At 50.1% G+C, this 10,220-nt stretch overlaps 1 protein-coding gene across 2 annotated transcripts; it reads right to left on the bottom strand.

Moving 5' to 3' along the window:
* Positions 1–2,304: 2,304 nt before the first annotated feature.
* LOC122377954 (zinc finger protein 628-like) lies at positions 2,305–9,908 on the bottom strand. Of its 2 annotated transcripts, none has more exons than XM_043358599.1 (3): positions 9,063–9,442; positions 8,214–8,748; positions 2,305–4,000 (listed from the first exon to the last, which is right to left on the bottom strand). In XM_043358599.1, exons 1-3 carry the CDS (start codon positions 9,333–9,335, stop codon positions 2,691–2,693), a joined length of 2,118 nt encoding a protein of 705 aa, XP_043214534.1. In that variant the 5' UTR covers positions 9,336–9,442; the 3' UTR covers positions 2,305–2,690. The 2 variants fall into 2 exon arrangements, 1 of the variants encoding a protein (XP_043214534.1); XR_006255944.1 differs by lacking the exon at positions 2,305–4,000 and adding an exon at positions 9,870–9,908 and having other exon boundaries at positions 7,910–8,748; positions 9,063–9,391.
* Between the last annotated feature and the right edge of the window lie 312 nt (positions 9,909–10,220).

The raw sequence follows: 10,220 nt of genomic DNA, 5'->3' as shown, positions 1-10,220 counted from the left end.
GTAGAAAACCAATAGTTTTTGAGTTATAGGCCGCCAAACATAGGGCTGCAGCGCGACATCCAGGAATTGCCCGAGGCTATATCTCGGAAACCGTTGTTCGAAGAAAAAAATCCTTGCCACAGCTGGCTTTCCCGCCCATCACAACCCATTTGACCAATTTTAAGCAAAAAATAAAATATGAGGGTGCAGGGCACTTGTCGATTTGTCGTGGAACGCCCCAGTTGACCTTTCAAGGTCAAGACATAGTTCATTTGATGCGTCTTGACGAGAGGAACACGATGCCGGTAAAAGTAAGCTCGTACAAGGCTTGGGTCAAAAGTTATTGCAGAAAAACTGTTTTCGAAAAAATCGGCTATTTTTGCAGTTTTTGCCCCCTGCAGGCAAAACCGTTAACGTTAGGTCAAATCTGAGAGAATTACTCAGAAAGGGCGTTAATAGGGCTATCGAATGCGCTTTTCCGCGGCGCTGTAGCTCTATTGGTTCCCGAGTTATGCGTTGGCTTCTTGGAAATTTTCGACATTCGACCTGGAAATCGGCGAAATTTTGCCTTCAATGACCTCTGGTGACCTGACCTTTGACCTGACCAAAAAATTGACTGAAGTGATTTCGTCATCATTTTTTACGCTCTTTCGAACGCCGCCTTCCGCGTATCGCTACGTGGCCCAGGAGCCGAGTTACAAGGGGGGGGGGTGTTCAAACACCCCCCCCCCAGCAGGGCGTGGAAATCCAGGACCCCCAGCAGGGCGCGGGATATAATGTAACGGAAGTTCTTTAGTCCGTTACTCCGTTACAGCGAAATAAAAAACGTTAAAATGTTAAGTATTTCACACATTTTTGAGACCATTCTGACACAAACTAAACCTACCGAGAAAGCGGAATGCCCACCAAATCTGCCAAGACAGCGGGCACTGATTGGACACTAAACCTTGGAACGTCTGGTGGTACTGATGCGCATCATTTGTCCCCGGCCAGATGCCCGTTGCCCTTCACGAACACTAAGACGTTCCAGGTTGGCATCTGAGAGCATAGGCGGCGGAACGGGGGGGGGGGGGGCACCGGCGCACCGTGCCCCCTTTGATTTTGGTATTTTAACATTAGCCCTATGTGCGTTGCATGGAAAAATGGGACCAAAAGTCGGCAGTGCCCCCCCCCCCCTCCCTTAATTGAAGAGCTGCCACTTTCTGAGAGGGTAGCCCTTTTGCACGTAGCACATCTTTTCCCATTGAGAACATGCGCTCTACTGAGGCGCTTGAAGGGACGCCCGTGTTGAACTTTGCGAACACATACTACAACGCCGGCTCATTGCGGAAGGCCAGTACACTGAGGCCATCATCCGTCTTCAAGTCAGGGCTGCTCAATAATCCACTATTCCGCTGCTGCATTAATGTCTGTGGGTTAGCTGAAAGATCAAACCGCTTGGACAACGAAAAGTAACGGAGGAACGAAGCAGTAGCGGCGGAACACCTTCAATTAAAGAGGGACACTGCCGACTTTTGGTCCCATTCTTTCCATGTAACGCCCATAGGACTAATGTTAAAATGGCAAAATCAAAGGGGGGCACGGTGCCCCGGTGCCCTCCCCGTTCCGCCGCCTATGGAACGAAGGAACGGACTAAACTGTTAAGTGTAACGGAGGAACGAACAACCAATGTAACGGAAGTTACTTGGTCCGTTACCCTTTTTAAAATGTAACGAGTCCGTTCCTCCGTTCCTAAAAATTGTAACGGCGTTCCGGAACGGAGGAACGGAGGAACGGATCGTGCCCACCTATGTATCTCAGCAACCACTTGACCGATTTACACGCGGTAATTTTTGCACGGTAGCTTCATTCCTTCTACCAAGTACCAACTATTCCCGATGTATGTGGGTGACTCCTTATGCACGTGCCACGTGCAAAACGAAGAGGTGTCAGTTTTGTAATAGTTGCAATATCTCGGCGACTACTTGGCCGATTGCGCTGAAAGTTGGCATGTATGTAGGCACCCACTAGGCAATACATATCCATGTGCCAGAGTTGGGGTGCTGCTGCACGTGCGCACGTGCAGGGGTCGTTTCCAGATCTCGAGAACGACTGGGCCGATTGCGCTCAAATTTGGCACATCGCTAGAGACCGGTTAGTAGGGTGCCGTGCACAAGTCAGTTGGAGGTACCCCCTCGCAATTTCGCACGTGCAAGGCCACCCTCTCGCTCGCTCCGTTAGTCGCCCCAAAAGGCGTTATACCTACTGGTAGGAGGGTTTGTGTTAAAGACCGGTCGAAGTTGTAAACGTGATAGGATAGCCAAGTCAGCGAAGAAACCTTAAAAATCAATCGGCGTGTCTTTTATTTCATTGCAAGTAGGGCTTTTGTATAATTAAGTTTCTGAAGCGATAGTAAAGTTCCTAAAATGTCTCTTTTCCAGAAACAATCCGCATATTTCGATTTCCTGAGATGCATAACAAAACGATTCGTATCACACATGGCTGCAGACTGGCGCACAACGGAAGCAAGCATGCATGCTATTCTGTACCAGAACTAGCACTGCTGCAGCTAGCAGGTAGCAGGCACTATCAGTTAATCAACCGGCATACACAATAGATTGTTGCGTTGCTATAAATAAGCGGAACGCCTGGCTGTAGCGGTACAAATACACGTTTCATATGTAATGGCGGTTACCTGACTCATGGTGACTCCCTGTAAGCGATGATGGCCGTCAGCCTGGCGGTGGTGCGGCTGGGACCCGCTCCCCACCACGGACCGGCTCCACGGGCTCGGCCACGGCCGGAGTCCTCGGTGCCCGCCGACGCACGCGGCGAGGGCGGTCGGTGGCCGGCCGCCGCACCAGCTCCGGGTCCCGGGGCAGGATCGGCACCGGGCGCCAGGCGGCCGGCGGTGGCATCGGCTGGCTGCCGACCGCCGGAGACGCCTTCCTGGGGCGTTTGGCTGCCGGACCGGACCGAGGGCGTCTGGGCACCGCCTCCACCGCCGCTGGTGGCTCCACCGGCAGTGGCGGATCATCCGCACCGGCCGCAGTCGGACCCGGAGGCGCACCGTGTTTGACTCGCACGTGCTGGGCCAGTTTGTCCGATCGTGTCGTCTTGTAGGGACACCGCTGGCAGCCGAGCACGCCCTCGCGACCATGCAGCAACGCGTGGCGCCGCATGTTGCGAACGTGTCCGAACTTTTTGCCGCACACCTCACACTGGTACTGCTTGTCGGCAGCGTGCGTGACCAGGTGGTCCTTGAGCAGCCAGCCGGTGGTGGCGCGGAACGAGCAGCCCTCGTGCGGACACGGCTCAGTGGCACCCGCATGGCGCGCCTTGTGTGCCTTGAACTGGCCCGTGTGACGCGTGCAGAAACCACACACGTCACAGAGCAGCTTTTTCTCGGCACCGTGTGTTCGGGCGTGACTTTGCAGCGCGTGCCGCCACTTGAAGGCACGTCCACAGGTGCGGCATTCGAACGGCTTGGCGCTGGAGTGAGTCGGCATGTGCAAGTTTAGTCCGGTGCGACTCGGGAAGCGTGCGAAGCACACAGAGCAGAAGAAGGGGCGCGGGTCGTTGTGGCGTCGGTAGTGTTCGGCCATGCTCTCGCCGGGCGCGCACTCGTGGAAGCAGAGGGAGCAGACCGTCTCGCCGTGCTCAGCCTCGATCAGATGGCGCAGCAGCTGACTCGTCTTCTGACGCGTCACGCCGCAAAAGCCGCACACGTAGCTGCGCACGTGGTGCATGCGCCGGTGCTCGTGCATACGTGCCGCGCCCTGGCAGGTGAAGGAGCAGCTGCGGCACACGTGCAGTCGCGCCGACTCACCGCCGGCCGGCCGGCCCTGAGGGCCCGGGCGCTGTTCCGTGGCGGCTGCCGGCGGCGGCGGCTCCGGAGAGCTGCCCACCAGCCGGTCCACGGCGTGTTTCTCACACAGCGATACGGCTTCCTCCATCTGTAGCAGCTTGGCGAGGTCGTAGAGGACGGGGTGTGTCTCCTCAGACACGGCCAGCGGACTGCAGTAGGCGAACTCCACCAGCTCCTCCCGACCGGACGTGTCCCGCGTGCTCCCCGGACCCAGGACCTAAGTAGCCGAAAGTAACCTTTGCTATCCGTTACTGATCCAACAATATTGGTTGCCACCTCTTGTGATTAGTTTGGTAGAAGATATAAAATATTGATATCCATTTGGTAAAAATACTGGACGGCTGGCGACGTGTTGAAAATGGCGGGAAGGAAGAAGAACAACAAAGAGGCGAATGATGCGCAGGGTTCGTCTTCAAAGGCTAAGAAAGCAAAACAGAAACAAGCTAAGGCAGTAAAAGAGGCTGAAATTGAGGAAAGCAGTGGAAGTGAGAGTGAGGATATCACAGATTCGGACGTAAGTAGTGATGGGGAAGAGATTATTGGACCTGTTGGACTCTGGAGATCTGCTACTAAAAAGGGCAAGAAGGGAGATAAGGTAGTGTATGTATGTACGGGAGGCAAAAAGCCATGTGGTAAGGTCATTGAAGGGAAGGACAAATGCATCATGTGCGAATGTTGTGCTGGGTGGTTCCACACAGACTGTCAGGATCTCAGTGCCAGTGCAGTATACGCACTGGAGACCTATGAACTGCCATGGATTTGCATATCCTGTAGAGCAGAGTTGAAGCAGAAACGCAGGCTGGTTAGGAGGATTGACAGGCAAGTTGAATTTCGGATGAAGGGGATGGAGAAGGAGATCACAAGTCAGATAAACGAGACAGAGCAACGGCTAACAAGAAAACTCTCGGAACTAGGGCTACAGTCTACGAAGGAGCTCGACCAAAAACTTGAAGTGGGACTGAAAAATGTGGAGTCAAATGTCACAAAAGAAATCGGCAAGAGCTCTGATGAAGTGAAGAAAGCTGTAGTAGAACATGAGAGGAGAGTAGACCGTTCCCATAATGTGATAATGCACAACATACCAGAGTGTGGAGGAGGCACAGTGGCAGAGAAGATGGAGCATGACCAGGAGCAAGTCAAGAAAATCATCAACTCTATATGTGAAAATGACAGGGAGATCAAGGTTGAAAGGGTCTTCAGACTGCAGAGGAGGGATGCTAATCCCAACCCTGAACCCCGACCCAGACTGCTGCTCGTCCGCTTTGAGAAAAAAGAAGATGCAGATCTGGTCATGAAGAACAGGTTTGGACTGCGTCATGCAGGATATCCAAACACATACATCAACAGAGACCTCTCCAAAGAAGAACGGGAGAAGGAGTGGCTACTGAGGCAGGAACTCAAGAAGAAAGGAAGAGAAACTCATATGATTTTTCGAGGCAGGGTCGTTCCCAGGAACGAACAGTAAAGCGCAACCAGTATCCAATAATAGGAGTGAAATGCAATGCAAGTTAAGCTGTCTGTATACAAATATTGATGGATTAAGCAAGACAAAGGGAGATGAACTTAATATTGCAATCAACCATTTCAAGCCACATATTGTGTTTATAACTGAAACAAAAATGGACGAAACCCAAGTTGTCTCTCAGTTCATTGAATGTTCTGGCTATACTGTTTTTAGAAGGGACAGGGGATATGGTAGAGGAGGTGGTGTTTTGATATTGGTCAAAGATTATATCACTGCCCGAGACTCTGCCGATCAGTACAATGTTGAGTGTGTATCTTGCCAGCTGACATTTGGACAACATACTGTGAATCTTGCGTGCATGTATCGACCCCCAAATGCAGATGCTAACTACAATGAAGCTACTAGAGAAGCATTGAAAAAACTCAGTAACAAGCATGGCCAAGTAGTCATCTGTGGTGACTTTAATTTTCCCCAGATTAATTGGATGCATAATACTGTACAGGGTGGCATGCTAACAGAGCAGAGCCAGTTCTATGAAGCTACCCAAGATGCCTTTCTACAGCAGCATGTCAATTTATGCACTCGAGTCCGAGGAAGTAATGAGCCCTCACTCTTGGACCTCATACTTACTCGGAACTCCCTGGAAGTTGACAATTTAAAGTATAAATCACCCATAGGGGCCAGTGACCACTGTCTGTTGGTCTTCGACCTGCTTATAGAAGGCAATGAACCACAGTTGCAAGCTGATACTAGAAAGAATTTCTTTAAGGGCAATTATGAAGAAGCAAACAACATGTTTGCTGATATTAACTGGATACAGGAACTTGGAGGGAAAGATGTGCAAGCTGCATGGGACATATTTATGATGCACTACAACGCTGTTGTTGATCACTGTGTTCCAACCCACATGAATAGCCCAAACAGAAAGCACAGGAAGAAGAAATGGATGACTCGGAAGGTAATGGAGGACATACAGAGGAAGGAGCATGCTTGGGACAGATACAGAAAATCAAAAAGCAAGATCCACCTGAACCAGTACAAGAAGATAAGGAACAAGGCAACAAAGAGTGTGAGGGAGGCAAAGTACCTGTTTGAAACCAAGCTTGCCAAGGAAGCCAAGACGAACCCCAAGGCATTTTATGCTTATGCTAGAAGTAAAACCTCAATTAAAGAACAAGTTTTGTCTGTTAAAAACAAGAATGGGGCCGACACAAAGACGTTAGAAGAGGCATGTGAAGTGATAAATGAAGAGTTTGAGAAGGTATTTACAAGAACCGCTGTCTCTCCCCCCTGGTCAGTTCTAACAGGTTTCCAGGGTGAAAAACTGACACAGGTGGAAATAACCAGGGATGAAGTGGAGAAGACACTGCGTAGTCTGAAGCCGTCAGCTCCAGGTCCTGACGGAGTGCACCCGGTTGTGCTAATGCACTGTGCGACCAGTCTGAGTACACCTTTGACAACTGTTTTTCAAGCATCACTGCAACAAGGACGCGTACCGAGGGACTGGACAAGGGCAAACGTGACACCAATTTATAAGAAGGGCAGTCGGAGCGACCCACTCAATTACAGACCTATAAGCCTGACATCTGTTGCTTGTAAAACACTAGAACGACTAATCAGGACCCGTCTAATCAGCCATCTTGAAGAGTCTGGTCTCCTCAGCATCCATCAGCATGGCTTCCGATCTGGGATGTCGTGTTTAACACAGCTCTTGGAGTATCTGTGTGAGCTAGAGAATGCGATGGATGATGGAGACAGCGTTGACTCCGTGTACTTAGACTGTGCCAAAGCATTTGACTCGGTGCCGCACGACCATCTTCTAGCGAAGCTCTGGGCAGCTGGCATTGAGGGCCCACTAGCACACTGGATTCGATCTTTTCTAACAAACCGTGAGCAACGGGTATGCATTAAAGGAACACGATCTAGCTGGAGGAAGGTCAGGAGTGGCGTGCCCCAAGGCAGTGTTTTGGGACCGACTTTGTTCCTCATCTATATAAATGATCTGCTGGATGGACTCCAGTCAGGAGGGAAGCTCTTTGCAGACGATGCAAAGATCTTTCGACGCATCAAGTGTCCAGAAGACAGGCAGCGACTGCAAGCAGATCTCGACAAGCTACAGGAGTGGAGCAACAGGTGGCTTCTTAAATTTAATGAGAAGAAATGTACTGTACTGAACATAGGCAAAAGGAATCCCAAATACCCATACAGAATGGGAGGAGCCCAACTGGCACACTCGGAGCAAGAAAAAGACCTTGGGGTACTAATAACCACTGACCTGAAACCTGCCATGCAAGTCGCCAGAGCAGCAGCAGCAGCAAACTCTATGCTAGGCCGTATCAAGAACACCCTAACATGTCTCAGTGAAGAAACCCTCCTGCCGCTATACAAGGCACTTGTAAGACCACGGATGGAATTTGCAATTCAAGCATGGTCCCCCTACCTCAAGAAAGATATCGTGAAGCTGGAGAAGGTGCAAAGGAGGGCCACAAAACTTGTCTCATCACTGTCTCATCTGCCATACGAAGAGCGGCTCCAAAGACTTGGCTTAACCACACTGGAAAAGAGAAGAACTAGAGGCGACATGATTCAAACATTCAAAATACTCAAAGGCTTTGACCGAATCAAAACAGACTGTGCATTTCTGGTCCTGGATCATGGACAGCAAGGAACAAGGGGACACAGTATGAAGCTAATTAAGCCAAGACACAGAACACAAAAACGTAACGAGTTCTTCCCATCTAGAGTTGTCGACAAGTGGAACTGCCTGCCTGAAACTGTCATACAAAGTGAGAATGTCAATCAATTCAAGAGAAGATTCGACAAGTACATGCTAACTAACAATGAGAGGAGGCAACCCTCATGAGCCACCCGCTCCCATGCCTCCTACTCCTATCTCTTCGGTAAGCATCTCTTCGGTAAGCTGGCGGACACAGTCGGCCAGGAGGGACGGCTCGGCGGGCGCCCCCTCCGCCACAGACAGCTCCAGTAGGTATCGGTAGGCGCCCGGCTGACGGGGAGCCCTGGGATGACGCGCCGCCGAGCTCGGCCTCCCATCAGGGCTCGCCGTCTCCACCGAGGGAGACGAGCCAGATACAGTAACCACCTCACTGCTACCAATCGCCATATCACTAGTGCTGACTGCCACCACATCCGTTACTGAGGCTGTCTCTGGCACATCAACAGTTCTGCTCCCTGGGAGACCTGCAGAGGGCTGAACTATGGTGATTCCATCACCAACACCACCAGAACCCAGGATTGCTGCTGACATGTTGCTGTCAGATAACTCATTGCCAAGAACAGTCATCAAATTGGGAGTTCCCTGCACACTGAAAATAACCTGGTCCATATTTACTCCTTCATTTGCTGGCTCAATATAGATGATGTCTTGAGCTGTACTTGTCTGAACATTGTCTTCAATCACATCTCCTTGGTTGGCTGAGACCATAGCTTGCTGGACCTGATGATGGAAACATAACCAACATTTTAGGACGCCCACAGAACGCAAGAACATGATGGGGTACTTTCAAATAAGCTGCTACAAATCCCATCAACTGATCTAAAAGAAACCTACTGGATGATCCATAACTTAAAAGTTAAAAAACATACACCATCCAAATAAAATACTGACAACATTAACTTCTAGTATCACCATGTGAAGAGTGATGTCAGAACTCTTGAGGGATTTCACCATGTCACTAATTCTATTTTTAATCACACCAGTCCAGTGAGCTATGTAAATCATCAAAACATTAAAAAGATATATCAACATACCTTTTCAGATTGACTTTCATTTCCCCAGCTGGAATGAATTGTGACAGAAAGAGAGACATAACCTCCTAGCCTTGTTGAAGGAATGTGTGGCAGGAGAGACGAAGACTTCCTTGCAATGTCCGAGAAATAAATGCTTGAAACAGCCAAGATGTTGGAATGTGCTGATAAATGCACAGAGTTTGGAACTGTTATCAGCACATCACAATAATCCCCGCTTTCCCTCTGTCTGCACAATCCATTCACAAGTCTGTCCTTGGCGACACTTGAAGTCATTTCAATTTCCTCTCGCTAATAAAGGCTTGGTAATGGAGCATTCAGTCAATTTGATTCTGAAAACAACCAAACAGTATTTGACAACCACATCTGCACATTTGTCCCCAGAAGAATCTTTGCCAAGATCATAGATATAAAGACTATATATACAAAGATTATAGTCTTTCCCCGCGTTCGATATCTCACGGACGACGAAGATTCTACGTCGTCTGGCCAATCCCGTTCAAGGTCAGCGGGGGCTCGGCTGCGGTTATGGAGCGTGATTGGCCGGACGGCGTAGAATCTTTGCCGTCCGAGAGACATCGAACGCGGGGTTTATTTAATCCAAGGCTATCTATAGACCAACCCCGCGTTCGATGTCTCTCGGACAACTAAGATTCTACGTCGTCCGGCCAATCACGTTCAAAGTCAGCGGGGGCTCGGCTGTGGTTATGGAACGTTATTGGCCGGACGGCGTAGAATCTTCGTCGTCCGAGAGACATCGAACGCGGGGCTAATCTTTGCCCCGCAGAATAATATATTTTCCGCGCTTACACGCGTGTGTTTTGTGCACTGGTTTTGTGTGAGAACTGTGTGGTGCATGCAAATGGCGCGCCTACGCGAATGTTTTGCCGCACCTTATTTTCGAACGCATACACTAAATACGAAATCTTTGCTTTACCTAGTGCTTTACATGAAAATAACGGGGCCCTGTTTCACGGGTACGCCGCTGTATTCCGCGTTCTCACTTCTCTATATACCGTGCATTGCGCTACGCGTCTGCTACGCGTAGCGGTGTATTGGTGCGGAATTAGCCTTGACCCTTCAGCGTTACGAGCGTCCGAGGTTGCTAATGCTGATGTTTCCATGGGAACCCAATACACCGCTACCGCTACGCGTAGCGCG

Source organism: Amphibalanus amphitrite, unplaced genomic scaffold (assembly GCF_019059575.1).
Source record: "Amphibalanus amphitrite isolate SeventyFive unplaced genomic scaffold, NRLGWU_Aamphi_draft 000053F_arrow, whole genome shotgun sequence".
NCBI classification, from domain to species: domain Eukaryota; kingdom Metazoa; phylum Arthropoda; class Thecostraca; order Balanomorpha; family Balanidae; genus Amphibalanus; species Amphibalanus amphitrite.
Note: the sequence above shows the minus strand (reverse complement) of the source record. Positions and strands in the feature narration are given on the sequence as shown.

What these genes read in the sequence shown, in the direction of transcription:
- LOC122377954 (XM_043358599.1), bottom strand. Translation starts at nt 9,335, where the DNA reads ATGACTTCAAGTGTCGCCAAGGACAGACTTGTGAATGGATTGTGCAGA. An exon ending in ATGAAAGTCAATCTGAAAAG is followed by an intron (nt 8,749 to 9,062) that starts GTATGTTGATAT and finishes TTCCATCATCAG; the next exon opens with GTCCAGCAAGCTATGGTCTC. An exon ending in CCTGGCCGACTGTGTCCGCC is followed by an intron (nt 4,001 to 8,213) that starts AGCTTACCGAAG and finishes CCGGTCGGGAGG; the next exon opens with AGCTGGTGGAGTTCGCCTAC.